The 20,155-nt window shown below is 46.9% G+C and overlaps 1 protein-coding gene across 1 annotated transcript; it reads left to right on the top strand.

Moving 5' to 3' along the window:
* Positions 1–496: 496 nt before the first annotated feature.
* CUNH4orf54 (chromosome unknown C4orf54 homolog) lies at positions 497–19,255 on the top strand. The gene is made up of 2 exons (XM_055342556.1): positions 497–5,987; positions 14,543–19,255. Exon 1 carries the CDS (start codon positions 497–499, stop codon positions 5,948–5,950), a length of 5,454 nt encoding a protein of 1,817 aa, XP_055198531.1. The 3' UTR covers positions 5,951–5,987; positions 14,543–19,255.
* Positions 19,256–20,155: the final 900 nt, after the last annotated feature.

Consider the following 20,155-nt stretch of genomic DNA (forward strand, 5'->3'; position numbering starts at 1 on the left):
AGAAAAAGGGATGGAATATTTTATTCCTCCGAAAAGTTTTATTACCAGATCTCATGTGATTTGAGATGAAAGAAAAAGAAAATGCAGAGATTTTTGAGGCAAGCGTAAAGCCTACCATATGCCCAGGAGAGATTTTGAACTCTTTCTGGATTGTCCTGAATTCGTTTGAAACGCACTGCAGAATTTGGATTTTATTTAAGAACAAGGGGGAGAACCCATTCAATCAGACGTGGGAGTGAATGATGGCAGCGAGTAAAGAATCCTTTCATACCTGCTAGACCTCTCTAGGAGATTCCGCAGGGCATGTGGTTGATTTGAGTGAGAACCCCCATGCCCCGCTCCACCCCCCACCTTGTCTTCTCAGAGCCTCTTCTCTCCACCCTCAAGTGTGGTTTCAGTACGACTAGGGAATAGACACTAAAAATATGTCTGGAATGACGTGACCCACTCTCGCCCCATCCAGGAAAGGGACGACAGGCTTCACAAGAAACAGCACATGCTTTCCTTTCATTTCTGGAAGTCCCTGGGTCGACCTACAGATGCTGCTCCTTCCGTGGCCGATGGCATTCAGACTCCTCGCGGCCGCCGACGGTGCCAGGCTAACAACTGCACGGGGCAGCTCAGCCACGGGAAGCTGGCCGCGGTCTCGGCCCGAGCAGCAGCCCCCGGGCCCCCGGCCACCTCTGCCACTGCATCCGGGAGCCTTCCCACCTCCCTCAGGCTCGTCCCGGCCCCGCCACCGGGGCTGAAGAGCTGGCAGGTGGTGGCTGCGCGCGCAGCGGTGCCTCCAGCCTTGGGCGCAGTCGGGGCACGTGGGGGCCTGCCTAGGGCCACTCTGCAGCCCCTCCGGCCCAGCCCCGCCGCTCCCCGCTGCCTCTTCCTGTCGCTGCAGCCCCGGCGCGGGCCCAGGATGGAAGCCGCCACCCCTGAGCGGGGTCCCCGGGCCCGACTGAGCGAGGTGGGCGGCCGGCTGAGCGCGGCTCGGGAGAGCCAGGAGCCGCGGCGGCAGCAGCTGCGGCCACCACCCAGCGGCAGGCCAGCGGCCTCCTCCCAGCCAGAAGCGAAATACGTGGAGATGTGCGTTTCGGCCGCGGCCCAGGGGCACCGTCCCCGCACCCCGAGACCCGCTCCGGAGCACCGCCCCGGGGAGCAGGGGGCCCCTGGGGGTCCCAGGGAGGAAGCCCAGGATGAACCCAGCGGTCAAGAGAGCCAGGCTCCGGCCCCCCCGAAGAAGCCTGCCTCCTCGGAACTCTCCAGATCCCAGCTCCCCGGCAAGGCTGGCTGCTGCGGCAACTTCTCCTCCTCCTCCTCCTCCTCCTCCTCCTCCTCCTCCTCCTACTCCTCCTCCTCTTCCCCAGTGGACAAAGCAGAAGGTGGCCTTTCCAAGACGGATGACACCACCACGTCCACAGGGGCCCTGGCCACCTCGTCTTCGTCTTTAGGCTTTGAGAGTGACAGTGGGGAGAGCGCAGTGAGCTGCCAGCCCAGGGGAGGAGGAGGAGGAGGGGGAGGAGGAGGAGGGGCAGGAAGAGGGGGGGGAGGAGGGGGAGATGGCACAGAGTGTAGGGACATTATTGCCAAGTCGCAGGGCAGCAGGGACCCCCCCAGGAATGAGGAGGCTCACTACATCACCACCCACGAGATCCAGCTGAGTGAGGTGGAGCAGGACATGGATTTTGATGTGGGACTGGCCTCCCGCTGGGACTTCGAGGACAACAACGTGATCTACTCATTCGTGGACTACGCTTCCTTTGGTGGCAGCGACGAGACCCCAGGGGACGTCACCACCCCGACGGAGGAGGAGGAGGACGACGACGACAACAGCTGCTACCTCAGCACCACTCCCAGCACCAATGCCACCCAGACTCCGAGCCCCACCAGCAGTGACCCCGCCCGCCCCGGCGCGGACAGCAGCGGTCGCCACACCAGCAGCACGGAAGTGGGCAGCGGCCCCTCTGACAGTGACCCCACGCCCCCACCCGCTGGGCCTGGCACTGCCAGTCCCAGTGAGCCCTTGCTGGAGCCCCCGGAGGCAGCTTCCCGGGCAGCCGCCGCCACCGCCGCAAGCAGCTGTGGGAGTGCAGCAAGCCAGATCCTCCTATCAATCAAACCGACTTCCCGGGCTATAAATGAGCCTAGCAACGTGCGCGCAAAGCAAAACATTATTTATGCTGCCAAGCATGAAGGCGACATGAGCCTCCGCGTCTCTACAGCTGCTGAACACAATTCAAGTTCACTGAAGCAAGACCCGGCTGCAGCCGTGGCTCAGGACCATGCAAAGAAATTCATCGCTGTCCCTGCTCGCCTGCAAACCCGGTGCGGGGCCATCCGGGCGAAGGAGCTGGTGGACTATTCCAGCGGGGCCTCCAGTGCCGTAAGTGAACTGGACGATGCGGACAAGGAGGTGCGCAGCCTGACCTCCCGGGCCTTCCGGAGCCTTGCCTACCCCTACTTTGAGGCCCTGAACATCAGCTCCCGGGAGTCCTCCACACTCTCCGAAGTCGGCTTCGGGCGGTGGTCGACCTTCCTGGACTTGAAATGCGGAGGTGTTGGAGCCCGCGTGGAGCAGAGCCTCCTCAGGAGCAGTGCGGCCTCGGTGGCCGCAGGTCTGAGGAAGGGCGGCGGGGCCAGGACCACCGCAGACCAGCTCTACATCCAGGCCAAGAAGTCCCAGACCAAAGCCTTGGAGTTCGTGGTCAGCAAAGTCGAGGGGGAAATCAAGCACGTGGAGACGCCCCTGTGCTTCCAGAAGCAGGTCCAGACGGGCTCCCGCGTGGTCACCCTCCTCGAGCCCCTGAATTTTCGCAGCGACAGCAAAGCCAGCTCGGCCACGGGGCCCTGCAGGACCACCAAAGTCTCTGGCAAGGGCCCCGGCTCGGTGTACACGGACGATGGCTCCGAGGCCTCTGAGAGCAGCAAGCCTGCCTCCCGCGCCGACGGCCCCCAGAAGAAGTCCAAGTTTGCTTCCAGTCTGCTCAAGAACGTCATCTCCAAGAAGATGCAGCGGGAACACGAGTTCAAGATGGAGAGGGGGGAAGTCACTGACACATCCCAGCATAACCTCTCCGGCACCTGCAAGGAGCCAGAGGGCCCGGCGCGGGGGGAGAGGCAGCAGCAGCGGGACAGGGGCCTGCAGAGGCAGAGTTCCCGCCACTCCGAGGCGGGCTCCGAGTACACGGTGGTCAGCGCGTCCGATGCAGGTGCGGAGGGCCCCGCGGCCGCGCCCAAATCGCCCGTTTTCAAAGCCAGCGCCCCGCGGGAGAGCAGTGCAGTCTCCTGCCGAAATTTCGCGGACGGACACACCGAAGAAGTCTGTGAAATTAAAAAGAGTGCATCAGAGACGGTCAAAGGCATCTTCCTCCGTAGTCAGAACAGCGCATTCCGGTCCTGGAAGGAGAAGGAGGCCGAGAAGAGGGAAGAGAAAGCCCCCGTCGGGAAGCTGAAGCTTCCCAAAGGGGGCGACTGGAGGGCCGATCTCGGAGAGATCTCGGCCAGCAAGTCCACCATCATGTCGCGCCTCTTCGTCCCCAACATCCAGCAGACCCCCAAGGACAAGCAGCCGGGGAAGCAGGCTACCAAGTACCCGGCTGCCCAAGCCGCGTCCACGGCGGTGATCCGGCCCAAGGCTCCCGAAATCAAGATCCGCCTGGGGAGTGTGCAGCAGCCAAGCTCCGACTTCAACATTGCCAAATTGCTCACGCCCAAACTGGCCAGTGGCAGCGCCTCTAACCTCTTCAAGACCGTCGAGGACAACAGCAGGGCGCAGCAGCAGCAGAAACTCTTCCGGGGAGACAACCTGGAAAAAGTGCCCCAGTTCCAGGTGAGAGACGTCAGAGACAAGTCCAAGGCCCAAGGCCCCCTCCACCAGGTGAGAGATGTCAGGAAGCTAATCAAAGGGTCAGGGGACAGCAGCGACAAGGGCAGTGTTACCCCAGAGCAGGGGCTGACCGGGCCCAAACCCAGGCAGCTGGCTGCTGCAGGGGGCGGATCCAGATCCCTTTCCCCCATAGTGATTACGTGCCAGGCGGTGGTGAACCAGAGAGAAGACAGCAAAGATAGCATGGACCGAGAGCCGAGGGAGAACGTAGGCAAAGGTGGCAGCGGCAGGTTCTTGAATTCGTCCTCCCCCGAAGGGACAGTCTTGGTTCACAGGGCGTCCGGCAGACTGCCCGTGGCCACCATTGCCCCCAATAAGCCTGAGCAGGGCTCCTACCTGCCTGTGCTCAAGATCGTCTCTAAGGCTTCTGCCCAGAAGACCCCAGAGAAGGCCAAGGAGGAGGAGGTCAAGGAGGAAGGGAAAGCCTCCAAGCCATCTCGGAACGCCCTGGAGAAGCTGACTGCCGCCGTGCGGTCCATGGAAGAGCTGTACAGCTTCAACAGGAATGAGTGGAAGCGCAAAAGTGACCCTTTGCCCATGATGATGATGGACAGCCATGTCCTGTCGCTCATTGCCAGTGAGGAGAGGGAAGGGGCTTCGGGTGCTGAGGGGGACCCAGACAAGCTGGCCAGACGACTGGGTGAGCCAGAGGAGCGGGGATCGGGAAACAAAGGTGGTGTGGTGCTGCGTGGGGGCCCCGGGGAACGTCTGCAGCGGAGGAACTCCAACCCCAGCGCTGAGAGCGTGTCTGCCCGGGCAGCTGCCTTTGAGAACCTGGCCAGGGAAAGGCCTCGATCCCTCTATATCCCCCCAGTCCACAAGGATGTGGAGAGAACCCAGCCCCTGCAGCCCCTCCCACCACTCCCCAGTAACCGAAGCGTGTTCACAGTGAGTGCCAGCAGCACCCAGAAAACTGGGGGTGTCGCCGGCAAGTTCCCCCAAGGGCCTTCTCCAGAGAGTCCTTCAGCAGCCAAGGGCATCAAATCACAGGGACTCCGGTCCCTCAAGATCTCTCCGGCCACACGGCCACCTCCCGAGGAGGTGACCAATAGGAAAAATGGCAGCAATTTGGAAAAGAACAATAGTGACTGTGAGAATTACCTCTCCATCCCTCTCAAAGGAAGCTCTGCCGCCGGAGAGCTTCCTGGCAGGCCCGGGGCTGGGAGGGAGGGGCCCCCAGCCTCCTCGGGGGCCACTCTCTGCAGCTTGCCCCCTCTGAGTGCCCGCAGTCAGGTCCCCAGCAGTCCCAAAGGTTCTCAGGTCAGTGGAACCAGCCGGCCAGCTTGGCGTACCAAACCGGATAACCCCAGGGAGACAGTGGCTGCCCCCGCAGGGCCACAGAGCCCTGAGCATCTGCCCACTGCCATCTACCACCAGCAGCCACTGCCGTTCACCCTGCAGGGAGCTCAGCCCCAGGTCCTCTGCTTCTCCCCACCCAGCATGCCTGCCCCAGCACCGGCAGGCCCAGCCCCCGTCCCTGCAGACCCCTTCCAGCAGCCGCAGCCCCAGCAGACCCAGCGCAAGATGCTCCTGGATGTGACGACCGGCCAGTACTATCTGGTAGACACGCCAGTACAGCCCATGACCCGAAGACTTTTTGACCCTGAGACAGGGCAGTATGTGGACGTGCCCATGACCTCCCAGCAGCAGGCTGTGGCTCCCATGTCCCTTCCTGTGCCTCCCTTGGCCCTGAGTCCTGGGGCTTATGGACCCACCTACATGATCTACCCTGGGTTTCTGCCCACGGTGCTGCCCACCAGTGCCCTGCAGCCCACGCCAATTGCTCACACTCCAGGGGCTAGCGAGCTCTCCTCCATGGCGGCAGAGCCCCCCAGCAAAGAGGCAGCTGCGACATTCACTGAGGCCCCATACTTCATGGCCTCTGGTCAGTCTCCTGCCTCCTCTTCCTCCTCGGCCCCAGCAGCCACATCCCAGCTCGTGGGGGCCAAAGGCTTCACCCAGCTGCACGGCAAGCCTGTCATCAGCATCACTTCGCAACCCCTGGGGCCAAGGATCATAGCCCCCCCCTCCTTTGATGGCACCACCATGAGCTTTGTGGTAGAACACAGATGATGAGCAGTCACCAGAAAGCAGAATGGAGCAGCTGCTGGTGAGTGAATTTTACTTTGATAATCAGTTTCAAGGGATTAAGAGCAATCCTATTGCTTTGTGTTTGCAGTGGCGGAAGAGACTGTCTGTAGAAAGGGGCATTTTGGAAGAACAGAACAAAACCCCATCCCAATGATTAAGGAGCTAATTTTCTTACCAAGTTTCCTCTTCTTCCCACTCCTCAGCCTTTCCCCCATTGACCTTTTCAAACTGCCTGAGTATTTTTTCTCACCAGCCAGCGAGTAGGAGGGAAGTGAACCTTGGATTCCTCAGGTTAGCCTTTGGTGAAGGTTGGCAGGGAATGAGCTGAAAACCCGGTCTGGATTTGGTGGAGTGAGCTTCACTCTACTCCTGGCAGCCCCAGTGACAGAAGGCCTGAATATCACGAGGGATCACTGGGAACACCGTTAATCTAATTCCACCTCACAAGGAGGGAGAATCACACTGGCATTTTCTTGTTAGGAGGTTTTCTAAAATTTTGTAGAAAGGCTTCTCTCCCTCGGCCACTTCTTCTGTCTCTTGACATTTCTTACACAAAGGGTCTATGTTTTTTTAAGTTCTTGTTTTTCTGTTTCTGGATGATTAGAGTACTTTTTCCTAGGGTGAGTTCAATATAGTTTAATATACCTTACACACACACACACACACACACACACACACACACTTACACACACACACACACACACACACACACACACACACACACGCTTGACTGAAAAGGGGGCGGTCCTCCAGCTGCAACGGCTCCTTGGATGGGCTGCTGAGCAGACCATGTCCACTGTGTTCGGCTGCTGATCCCTGTAAGACACTCCTTTTCATATCTGCATTCTCACCCTTTGGAAAATAATCAACCTACACTTGCCCCCTTTGAACGAAATCAAATAAAATAGATTCCTAACACCCTAATTAATCCACATTCACAGACCAGAATCCTTGCTGTAAATACAGTCCATGGAACATGAAAAGAAGTGAGTTTGGCTTGTCTGAACCAGGAAACTTCAGGTCAAACACATAATAAGACAGGGGGGCCTTCAGATAGGAGCACAAAGGTGCCTGCAGTGTACGGACAAATTTGCCCTCTCATTTCCCCCCGTTCTCTTCAGCTTAGATAGAATGTGTTGGCACCATGGACGCTTCTAGGACTTTCACTTTTTGGCAAGATCGTGCTGAACCAAGAAGGGAGATGGAGAGGAAAGAAACCCTTTCTCTGCCTGTATGAAAGGAATAAACCATTTTTCTCTTTTCTGAACTGAAAAGGAACAGAAGAACATCGTTTCTTTGTGCAATGGCAGAGCCTTAAATTAGGGAAGTGGGAGCTTTGAATTAGAAACACAGCCTGCTCTCCTCACCAGCCATGTGTTCTTGGACATGCAAACTCTCTAGCACTCATGACACTCATGTGTCAATAATATCCACTCCTCACAATTTACCTGAATGTCAGATGACATAATAGTATATTGCAAAGTAGGAAACCTTTTTCAATTTCAGGGACTCTTACTATGCATGGTGTTTATTAGACTTCTAAACTTTCGGCCAATGTTCAAAAATCCTTGGGTCTTTCTCTAAAAGTTCAGGTGAGAGCACAAGCCTCATTTTCCTTGCACTCTAGAAATAGATAATTGGGATTTTTCCTTTCTAAGAGATTGCAACAGGCAGTGTATGATAATCACAAAGAGGGTGTGTGGGGATTAAAGGCAAATTTATTACATCTTTTATCCAATGTAAAAAATCCAGTATGCATATGGAAAAGGCTCAGAATTAGACACTTAGTTCTGCAGAAAGAAAAGAGCAGCCTCTAGTCAAAAATGTTTTAATCTTCTGGACAGGTGGTATGTTTACCTAAAGCTATTTTGGGGCAGTTAATCCTGTGAGGCCTTTGTGTGAGCCCTGGAGGTGCAGAAGCAAGGGGAAGAGAGGACAGGGCATAGAGGAGGGAGCAACCGGGCACACGCTTGCCTGGTGTCCCTCTAGCAGCTGCGTTTGGCTTTTCTCCCATCTGCTGAGTCTGGAGAGATTAGGCATGAAGTTGTTTCCATCAGACACAGATATAAATCCAAATTTTTAGTGTTCGAGATTTGAACAGTAATTTTTTTTAAGTTTTTCCCTTTTGAAAGTTCACTCTTTTATTTTAGTCCACAGGCCTAAAGATAGAAGTGCAGAAGCTGGCTTCTCAAGTGAAGAAGACTAGTTAGGAACTAACGATTAGCATTTTGTATACAGACAAAACTCTAATATCCAAACTCAGATAACTAACTAGAATCCTTCAAAACTTACCTTCCTGAAAGATGTATGCTGCTTTCCAGAGAAAGTCAGATACATAAAAAAGAAGTGTGCAGTTCTTTGTCCTATATGACAAAAATTGTAAACATTGCTCAGATATGTTTAAAAAAATTACACTAAACACACTCATTGATCAATGGATGCTCATATGGATGGTTGGGATGAGAAGTCTTGGAAGCTGGCTTCAATTCAAGATTTCCTGTAAAACCCAAACTGACTTCAGAGATTTTCCTTGAGATAGAGTAGGAGTTTGTATGCCCTTTTCAACTAAGAAGTCACACCAGTGATTTGATCCAATCACAATATTTCACAAAGAAGAAAACTACAGCTTAGAATGGAACGGCTTTGCCGAGATCCCAGGGAATGAGATAAACCAGGACCTGCAGAAGGGGCTCTTTGCTCCTGGGTCACACTGTACCCTCATAGGTAGGAGGCCTAGAACAAAGGAAGGATGGCAAAGAAACATAATGAGCTTGGTATTGGCAGCCAGGACACCTGGACTCTACTCTGTGCCTCTCCAGACATTTGTATAAAATGAATGTTTGAACGGAACACACTCATTCCTTCATTCATCCAAAGAACATGAATTACCTGTTTACGCTCCACCAGCCACAGTGCACTCTGCCGTGAGGCTGTCAACACCCATGTGACTTGGTATGGTCCCACAGGCTGAGAGCCTGCACTCCAGCTGGAGGACACAGACCCGTTCACGCAGAACTGCGAGACCAGGATTCAAGTCCTGTCTTAACCTTTAAGATTCCTTCCAGCTCAAATAATAATTTCATTGTCTATTTTTAGCTACACATTGTAACAGGGAGCTTTGCTTTCTCCCCCTGTGTATATCTGAGCAGAACCAGCTGCCATGATCTCTCCCTGATTATTAGGTTATGAATTTCCCTTTGGTTCTGCTTTCACAGGTGGGTCTTTCTTGCTTCTCGCCTTCCTGTGGCCAATGTGGCAGCATTTCTCACTTTGTCATGTCACAGCCTAGCTAAGAAGATAACTAGCAATAATATTTACTTTATCTTTTCCTAGTAATGATGTCACACATTGTGGTAAATGGAGGAGGCAGTTCACAGCCAGTGGCCGAGTGGCCAGTGGTCACAAGGGGAGCCTACTCACGAAACACCACTGTGCTAGGCACACCAGTTGCAAAACTCCACATATTCTCCTTTTCTGTCACAACTTTTCTATTCTAGGCTTTTGTTGTTTGTTGACTTTTGGTTTGAACGTTACAGAATCTTTGATGCTTTTCCTGATGAGATTATTTTGGGTTTAGTTTTCTATCGTCTGACACACAGAGCTGTTATTTTTCCCTCCCCAACATATTCACACTCATGCTTTCTCCTGCCTATCCTCTTAGAAAGCCATATTTTTGCTTTAAAACTTGTATTGAGACTTGATCACAAATGCCATTCATGGGGGCATAAAGATAAAAGAAATAGGTAATAAAAACAAAAGAAAACTTTAATTGGCAACCATACTTGTGTCACAAAAGGTCATGCAATTGTTTTGTTTCATTGGATGTCTATTTTTTTTTTCCCTAGAGGACTTGATCCATTTGTCTTTTCATTTCTGAGTGCACTTTACGTGGCTCCTACACGTTGGTCTCTCTTTTCTTCTTGCTTCCACATCCTCCGGCTTTTTTCCACCCCCTCAATGGAGCTGCACACAGCAGAAGCTGAAGTGGAGAGAGAGGGGGGTTGGAAACAGGGGCAGCTACTTTTGTAGAGCTCTAAAGAGGCCCTTGAGGGCTCCTCAGATCATCACACCCTGTCCCTTGGGTTAAAATTGCAGGAGGAGGGCACCTGGGTGGCTCAGTGGTTGAGTGTCTGCCTCTGGCTCAGGTTGTGATCCTGGGGTCCTGGGATCAAGTCCCACATAGGGCTCCCCTCAGAGAGCCTGCTTCTCCCTCAGCCTATGGCTGTGATTCTCAAGAATAAATAAATACAATATTTTAAAAAAATTGGAGGAGGAAATTGGGAATCAGAGAGAGGTTAAGTGATCTTTTTTAAGTCACAGTGTCCCTGAGGGCAGAGTTGGGACTAAAAACCAGAATGATCCTACACTACAATCTCTTTCCCATTGGCTTCTCACCTGCTCTTCATATCGCCTTCTCTTTTTCTCCCTCAGGCAATTCTTCTTTGGTGGCTCTCCTTCCTGGTGTCTGTCCTACTCACTCATTCCCCACCCCTTTCTTCCCTTACCGTTGGTTTGAGAATTTAATTTTTACCATTTTCTGCATTTTTGGTATTTGTTTGGTGATTTCATTCCCTTTTACGGTCTCTCTTTTCCCATTCGATTTTGGTGGACTTAGTGTGATGCTCCACTTTGCTTCTTCCCCCGTCCTCATCTTTTTTTTTTTTTTTTTTTGTCACCCACTGGTCGGCCTAAAGGACAGGTGCTCCCTCACCTGCACATTCTTTGTACCTTTGTGCAGGAGACCTGGTGGCAGGACTTGGGGCTGCAAGTGCCACATTTCATTTGTAGTTCATTCTATAATTACATTCCTGAATCAATTTGCTTATTTCTATTTTTTTCCCCTAACTCAGTTGTGGCTTCCTCTCTCCATTATTGTCTCTAGCTGCTCTTTTATTTTACTATCTTCCTGATGTCTTTTTCATCTTTCCTTCCTTTTTTTAAAAATGATTTTATTTGTTTATTCATTAAAGACACACAGAGAGAGAGAAAGAGGCAGAGACACAGGCAGAGGGCGAAGCAGGCTCCAAGCAGGGAGCCCGACGTGGGACTCGATCCCGGGTCTCCAGGATCACACCCTGGGCTGAAGGCGGCACTAAACTGCTGAGCCACCCAGGCTGCCCCTTTTTCTTGAGACTGTGGCTTCCCTCCAGCTTATTCTTGAGTGCCTTTCTCCATGATTGGATAGCCTTTGTATTTTCTTCTCTACCTTCTACAAACTTAACAATAAATGAAAAATAATAGCTAATGTGTATTCATAATTTATTATATTTCAAGACTTAATACCATGCCATTTGATTCTTAAAGTAAGTAGGTACTGTTTTTCATTCCTCTTTGACAAATGGAAAGATCACTTGTCCCAGACAATCAGATCACCTGCAATCCAGGCCCTCAAGCTCTGTGGCCATGCTCTCACAGGTGACCCCTGTACGCATGCTTCTTTTGCTTTCTGGCCTCCAAGCCTTGGTTTCCTGTTGCGAATTGTCCCTCTTACCTTACCTAGGCAAAGGGGGAAGAGAATCAGGTGACAAACTGACCCTGATTCTGGCAACATCTAGCATATACTAAGTTTCCATGTGTGTTTTTCTCTTGATTAAAAAGTTAGCTGTCCTTGGTTATTAGAACACCTTATGCCTTGAAGAGAATAAAAGGCAGTTCAGAACTTCTCAGGGTGGCTGTGGCTCTCCATTGGCGGTGGGGGGAGGGAGGGCAGGGAGGGCTGGGGATGGAGTTCATACACTGTAGTTGAAGGACTAAAGACCAAGTATGTGCACCCTTGCAGTCGGGCAGCCCTGGCTTAAATTCAAATGCTTGTATTACTTTGTACAACTGACGTATCTTCTCTGGGCCTTGGTCTCTTCAACTGTAAAATGGAAATACCTGGTAGGAGTGTTGTGAAGACTGACTTATAAAACCATTACAGGGATGCCTGAGTGACTCAGTGGTTGAGTGTCTGCCTTCAGCTCAGGTTGTGATCCCGGGGTCCTGGGATCGAGTCCCACATCAGGCTCCCCGCAGGGAGCCTGCTTCTCCCTCTGCCTATGTCTCTGCCTTTCTCTGTGTCGTTCATGAATAAATAAATAAAATCTTTAAAAAAATTTAAAAAGACATAACAAACAGCTCATGGCACATTGAGTTCAATCTCCCTTGGAGACTAGAACCTCCTCCTGCATGCCTCAGAACAGGGGCATGAAGGGGCCCCTTCCAGAGCAGAAGAGTGGCCCTTATCTATGCAGATTTCCAGGGCAGCATCAGGGAGTGCTTTATGTTTCCCCAAACTGAAGGCAATACCCAGAGCCCTGTGGCCCCTTCAAGCTGGCTTATCTCTTGGGGCAGGCCAGATGGCCATAGGTCAGGATACTCTAGTACCAAGGCCTTCCAGAATGTCATACAACTCTGGATATAGCTTTCCAGCTGCATGTAGTGATTTTCCTCTCTGTCTGGGCGCAGGTCTGTGTGGAACAAGGGAAAATCTGACCGAGCATCCCTGCTGAACTCTGTCATGTGTTCTGATCCTATAATCATGGGAAGTCATGCAGGCAAACTGCCTGGTGACATAGTATAGTCATCCCTCTCATCTTTACTGACTTCTTCATGATCCTCTGATAGGCAAAACTTGTGGGTTTTGTTATTTTCTCCTTAATAGGAGTCAGAGCAACTTCATGACTTTCAAAATTTCAACTCAAATTCCTCTGAAGTTAATGTAAGCAGAACCAGTGTCGTGTGAATGAATGAAAAGGTGATATCCAGTTCATGGATCCCTAAAAATGTTCCCAATAGATTGTATAAATAGATTTCTCCTTCATTTCTCAGACTGTTCTCACTGTCTTATAGTAGGCTTCCCACTGCTCCCCACCACTGTCTGCACCCTCCCCACCCCCACTACCACCCTGTATCCTTCTCATCCGCTCAGGGCATCTTTGCAAAATCTTGCCTTATGATGGAGTCAGCCTGACTTGTTGTCAGATCCTTGGGTCCCTGAATCTGAAATAACTCTTCTAAGTCTTCTATTTTCTTCTCCTCCCCTTCTAATTCTATTTTCTTTTCCTGTTGATGCTTTATATGTCTTAAGGTTCAAAAACTTAAATTTAGCAAATGAGAAGTCTCCAAACCTACCACAGCCCCTTTCATCTTGAAGGTCATTCCTCAATATAAAATACAAAAGAATAAAACAAACAAACAAACAAAACATGAAATATATACCTATGAAATCATAATTATTCTTTTTTAAAAAGATTTTATTTATTTATTTATTTGAGAGAAAGAGTGTGCATGCCTGAAAGAGAGCATGGTGGGGAGGGGGAGAGGGAGCGGGAGAAGCAGGCTCCCACTGAGCAAGGAGCCCCACATGGGGCTGGAGGCTCAATCCCACTGCCCTGGGATCATGAACTCAGCCAAAGGCAGACACTAAATGGACTGAGCCACCCAGGTGTCCCAATAATCATAATTATCCTTATAGACTTTTTTTTTCTTACATGTTTAACGCAGGCCAATTTTTAGATGACAGGATTAAAATATCCCTTGCCGAGCTACTCTGATTGCATACAATTGATTAGATAGCTGTTATTTGATACTTCCCAGAGGTTATTTTTCACATGACAGAGTCTTCTTAATCCCTAACAAATATTACCTGTAGGCCACTCTATTTCTGTCTTCATAATATTATGTTCAAATATCAACTCCCAAATGTTAAAAAAAATGTTTTTTTTAGGCAAAGTTTTAGTAGATATCCTGTATATATAGAAAGATTGGCAGAAAGGGCTCATTTTCAGTAGGCTTTTGAATTTGTCAATGCTTGTGATAGAATGGATTTAACTAAGTTAAAGCTCTAATCAGTGTATCTCATTTTAGTCAAAATGCACTGTATGAAATTCTATGTAACTTAAGTAGTGCTCATTCACTTATAAGAATTCTCAGTATAGAGTTTAGTTCTTCAACAAGATCACAAGATCACTCATGGTAAATTTCAAATATTTCTCTTTAGCTTAAATATCATTTCTGCATGATGTTTTAGGAACATATCTATTACACTTTTATCTCTGCTATGGATGATTTCAATGAACCTAAACATTTAACTCTAAAATCATTTTTGAGGGGATCCCTGGGTGGCGCAGCGGTTTAGCACCTGCCTTTGGATAAGGGCGCGATCCTGGAGACCTGGGATCGAGTCCCACGTCGGGCTCCCGGTGCATGGAGCCTGTTTCTCCCTCTGCCTATGTCTCTGCCTCTCTCTCTCTCTCTCTCTCTCTGTGACTATCATAAAAAAAAAAAATCTCACATTAAAAAAAAATAAAATAAATAAATAAAAATAAAATCATTTTTGAACAGTTGATTGGATTTAATTCAAGTCTCAAAGAAAGGTTCCACTCTGGGCACTTTCTTGAAGTCAGTATAATGTCTAAGTACGTTTAGAAACACATTTCCCAAACACATTTTGAGATGGGAAATTCCTCATTATCAATGTTGAAATTAGCCAAATAGTCAAACAAAATGTATCTTGACATTTTCCTTGCTTCTTGAAAAGTGAAATTTACTTTTAGAACTAATGATCTTTTCCTTGACTATGTTTGTTTATAGGAGCAAGACAGAAGATGGACTATTCTGTAATCTGAAGGTTGCGTTGTAACAGCACTAAGAATTCAGCTGAAAAACTTCCTCTACATGTGTTATTCTTAGTTTTTGCTTCTTATAAACCAAGTGTGTAAGTTTCTATATTTTCCTGAACAACCCTGTTAAAGACAGTTTGTGTTATTTTAGTGTTACTAAGCTGAGTGAATGGTTGCAGTTTTCCCCTGTAAAGCGGGTTCTTTTTATACTTTAAAACATAATATAAGCTTTCTCTTCATCTTTCCCTCCTGTCCCTGTGACTAGGCAAGCCATCCCTTAAGGGTTTTCATAGCTCAATCAAAACATACGGCAGAATGAGGTTGGTTCTGTTGTAAACCACGCCGGCAGATCAATAATCTGGATCACAGATCTCCTTGGAGGTTCTCAGAATACGTGAGGATTAGCTTCCAGAGCTGTAACACATGTTCGATTTTAAATATGGTGGGTCTACATTTTGAATTATATACCAGCCAAACCTGGTCATTCCCTTGGTTACGTTCTACATGTTCTTTTATTGGGTTTAGCATGATTTCAAATGGGATTGTGAAAGATAGTGGCTTTAACTCTTGGGCTTTGTTTTGATTTTCCCATTTGTACAATGCCGTGACACTATCTGTTGCCTTAAGATAGAATGGCTTGAAATAGCAAAGAGCCAGCGATTGCGTTTAAAGTTAAGTTCTTAGTCTCAGAAAGGTATAACATGCCTATTTTCCTCCAGGAATCTGATCTTTATGATGAGTGGATAGCCTTTTTTTGGTCTTCTTTAGTGATTCCCTTCCTGCATAGTTGCATGCTCCTCTCTCACAGATTGTTTGGAGTTTGAGGAGTGGCCTGTTTGGGGCAGTAGAGTGGAATGTAAACTGATTCCGTGGCTCTGATGCTCTCCAGCCCAGCCATACTTGCTCCTTATGGGCTTAAGAGATGTCAAGAATCCAAATCACAGAATGTTTCAGGGACTTTCAATATTGCCTCAGTCGTAACTCAATTCTGAAGGTTATTTTAGTGAGTGTTCACAGTGAATCTTGAAGAGCTGATTGAACAGATAAATATTTAGATTGTCATCATTAATAAGTGTGTTGACATATATCCAACAAACGATACTTTGGAATAGATAGTCCTTACTTTTAAAAGAGAATAACTTGAAGGTTCTCCCAGGCTTTCTTTAAGGAATCTCCTCTTATCTATTGACTTGTTCAAAGATAAGGCAACCTGATAAATTTTTTTTAGATCCTTAATTTAGATTTTGATGATCATTGGTCTTGGTTTCTATTTAAAATTTTTTCTTGAAGCCATAGCATTTTATGCTATTCATAACTGAAGATATGAGTAAAAACCTGAGACTAATTTTTATATGATTTATATAATCTCATTACTTTGTACTTAGGCTCCCTATCTCAGACTCCTTTAGGAAAAATAATTCAATTTCACTTTTAGCACCTTCCTTAAAGGGATCTTGCTCTAAAAAGAAATACTGTTGGGTAGAAGAAAAGGTTTGAGGGAGGAATAGCCAGCCCTGGTCACAATTCAATCAATGCACTGATGAGTGATGAAATGAAGCATGAAATATAAAACAGCCCCTGGCCATAGACACGATGCCCTTGTACCATATTGGGAAAAGCTTAATTCCTTGGCCACAGAGGTCTTCTTACCCAGGTACAGCAGCAGCTCTGCCCTAGAACTGACTTAATTTTGCACCACTGGAGAGCTTCTCTTACAGCACCAGTTGCTCCTCATTATCCAGAGATTGGCTGGGCATGAGGTCATTGAATATTAAAAAAAGAAGGTAAAGTCAATTTCAAAGATCTCAAACCTGTAATACTCAAAGCAGCACCATGAATTCTCAGGTGTTTGAACATATCTGGCAAAAATGATCTAGGATTGGGTGGAGATAGTACCAGAATCGACAAAGACTATTTTAAAACCATGTGTGGCTTTTAGGAAAAGGCTAATCATGCCCATATTGAGTGATCATAATCAGTGATCATATTGAGTAGTCAACTGCTTGCAAGGTCTTTAAAAAGAGAGATATCTCCTTCCCTAGAAAATGTGGTAGAATTCTTACCTACCAAGAACCTGGGGACCCCATAAGCTATTTATCACTATTTATCACCAGCAGATCTGAGCCTTAAGTTCTCAAACCGAGGTAAACTAGTACAGAAACTAGGAAAGAAAAGAGAACTTTTCACTTGTTGGTTCCACCAGAGAGGCCACATCCTCTAAGAAGTTATCAAGTACATAGTAAATGTCCAAGGGATTAAAAATGTAACTTTAAAAATAATATTCTATGAATACCACAGTGTTTATTGATAATTTTATGGTTCTTTATTTCAGCAAACCAAAAAAACCAAACCAATGCTGCTGGCCATTTACTACCTCAAGTGATAGGAACATTTTTAAAGACATGAGGTCAATCTAAATCCTCATTTTCAGTGTTTTATTATTTCTTGAGATTGCCTTGCTATTTGAATGAAGTGGTTATGTCCTTCCTGTTTCAACCAAAGATAGGTGGAATAAAGCAAGAGTCTATGAAGCCTTCTTATCCATAAAACTATCACCCAACACTGTCCCTTTAGCTACTGAACTACATTTTTATAAAGTTTTATGTACATAAAACTGTTGATAAAGCATGAGGCATTTCCTAAACAGTGCCTCAAGCTGGAGTCGAACTAGAATTGTAGAGTCTGGTTTTTGCCATTTCTTTTCAGGGTTACATGTGTGACTCAGTTTTCCAGAGGAACCATGGGGCATTGTCTGTAAAAACCTTGACCCATTTCCTCTTTCTCCATTGGTTAAATGGTAAGGTTGACATACTCTTTATTTGCATTGTTTCTGAAAAACTGAACACATTTGTAACCAGTGTGAAAACTTCAATCTGCCGGAATATATTTTCTTAAAAGCACTCACTGAAATTGCCCTCAGGGTTAAATGAAGCCCAAATATGCAGTTAGTGACTTAATATATGGGCTCTCTGTATGTCTGTATATGTCTTTATACGTTTGCGTGTATGTGGCTCTCTATATACCACTGAGGAAATAAGCTAAACCAAATTACACTTTGACAGCTTTATGACAAATCTCAAATGTTAACACACATTTCAAACTTAGCCTTATAACACTAGGAAATATCTAGTGATATAAATTTCTTAATTTCAGATTTGACTTCATCATCTTGCCTCTTAAAGAGACTTCATGCATTTTAATTATTTTCATACTTCATAGAAATGAAAGTCTGTGTTTGCTACAAATTGAATGCTCATGCTACCTGAAATAATACTTTGGACTGCAGGACAGTATTGATTCTTAAGTAGATTGACTATAATTTCATAAGTATATATATATATGTGCACAAGAAAACACAGTCAGTAATAGTCTCTGTGTTTAAAAACTATCATGGTATATACATTTTCCTACGTGGTGCTTGAGGAGTTTCATTCTACAGTTTACAAGGTGTTGGTTTGCACCCCAAATTCTCAGGGTATGCTATTTTACCCAAATACTTGAAAGAAAAAGGTGCCCTGTATTTTATCAGTACTGTTGATGGGGAAAAATTTTGTGTAGGCTTGTTTTAGAAAACTACTTATAAAAATCAAATTCATAAACTACGTTAGGCTTTTTCATAATTTCTAAGATATATAGATAGACATGAGATATATTTTCCAGAGACTGTTTCTATATCCTTAACCACTTCTGGGTCCTGAGTAGACCTCACAGGTGCATAAAATCATTAATAAAGCATGAAGCATTTGCTAAACTGTTACCTTGAGCTTGAATCTAATCAGAATTGCAGACTCTGGTTCTCTGGAAAGAAAACATATCCATCTGTGGCACGTGTGACTACAAGGCCCAGAGAATGATTCTGAAAATTGAACTCATTTGTATGCCCCATGTCTCAGAAGAGAACTGAACGTTCACAGCAGTGTTTGTAAGCTGTTAACATTCTTGTTTCGTGTTGCAACTAGAGCGTATTATTAGATTTATTCCTATTGAATTCAAAATGGTGCAGAATAACACACACACACACACACACACTACACATTTGATTTGATTTTTTTTTAAAGGTTCATAATTGCTTTTTACAAGCTAGTGTTACTGGCAGAGTCCTTGTCGGGGCTCCCTGAAATTACCTATCCTACCCGGATCTGTTTTCTAGCAGGTGGTCCTTTTTCTCCCTCTTTAAGAATGTAGTTTTCTATATTTACGTGTAAGTCGTATTATCGTATAGTGAAGACAGTGGTGGTTGAAAAGAATGTGAAGACTGTGGAAGTTATGTCCCAAGCAGAGGAGAGGAAATCGTGTGGTAAATGGAGAAAGACATTGGGTAATGCCGAATTGTACCCCTGACTAGGAAAAAAGCCAGAGGTAAATGGAAGAATGTGAACATTAAAACTGCTCTCAAGACAGAAATCTTGGTGGAAAAGTTCCTACCTGAGGTCTGATTCAATTACAAGACACAGTGAGCTTGGCCAGTGGGACTGTGAAATCAGCTCAGCAGCTCTGAGAATTACGTTATCGATGTATTGCAGATGGAGAAAACCACTTAGACAAGGACTCTGTGAGACTGGCCTACTTACCTTTAACTGCGGCATTCGTAAGTGATTGTGCAATCTTGTGTAATGGTCTTTTATTTTGACTCTTTTGAAAAAAAAAAGTTTTGTTGTTGTTTTTCCAGTAAAAATAACTGCGAAGAAAACATGCATTGTTTGTCTCTATTTTAACTCAAAAAAACAAGCTGTGGACATGTTCATTTTCTTCTTTATTCTAATTGAAATCCCTCACTTAACTAAAATCCTCTATCATAATGGTTCATGTCCAGGTTGTATTAATTTCTGATTGCTGCGGTCACCACAAACTTCGTAGCTTACGACAACACAAATTTGTTATCTTTCAGTTCTAGAGATTGAAGGCTGGCCTGGCTCTTTCCCTGTACCAGAGTATTCCCCCTGACAACTAAAGGACTCTAACTGTCTGCATCACTAAGTAGCATTGTGAGGTGCACCTACCAAAGTGTGTGATGCTCCAGTGACACCAAAGAGCAGCCTAGATGAGTATCCCCAAGGGTTCACACGGACTCCTAGGAAAGTAATTGTGCTAATCCCCTTTAAAGCACAAATATGAGAGGTGTACATTTTGGAGATTTAGTGCACAATGAGAATCAATGCTGTAACGTGTCCCTTAAGTCAACCACCAGTCAACTGAAGTCCCTATAAACCTTGAGATCAAAGCCCCAAAAAGATTTGAGCCCACATCCCACAAAGAGAGATAGCCAGGATCCCTCACATGTGTCCAGGGGTTAGGTTTATGGGGAGAGAAAGGGTTGAAAACAGATACAAACCTTATATTTCCCTGAGTCATCTCTGGCTTCCAGCTCCTGTTTCCAGTGAATTCTCAAATTGCAGAGTCTCCATTTTGCTTCAAATGTTCATTGTGTTACTCTGTATGGCATAGCTCCACAAACTTTGAGGCAGTACACGCATCAAAACCTGAGTATTCCAGACTCGAAACTATTTGTACAGCAAGATTTAGGGAGAAGTTTAGGGTGCATGGGATGGAGATCAGCAGGTGCTTCATCACATGGCATCCAGCT

Source organism: Nyctereutes procyonoides, unplaced genomic scaffold (genome assembly GCF_905146905.1).
Source record: "Nyctereutes procyonoides isolate TBG_1078 unplaced genomic scaffold, NYPRO_anot_genome, whole genome shotgun sequence".
NCBI lineage: Eukaryota > Metazoa > Chordata > Mammalia > Carnivora > Canidae > Nyctereutes > Nyctereutes procyonoides.

Coding starts and splice junctions, on each gene's coding strand:
- CUNH4orf54 (XM_055342556.1), top strand. CDS start 497: ATGCTTTCCTTTCATTTCTGGAAGTCCCTGGGTCGACCTACAGATGCT.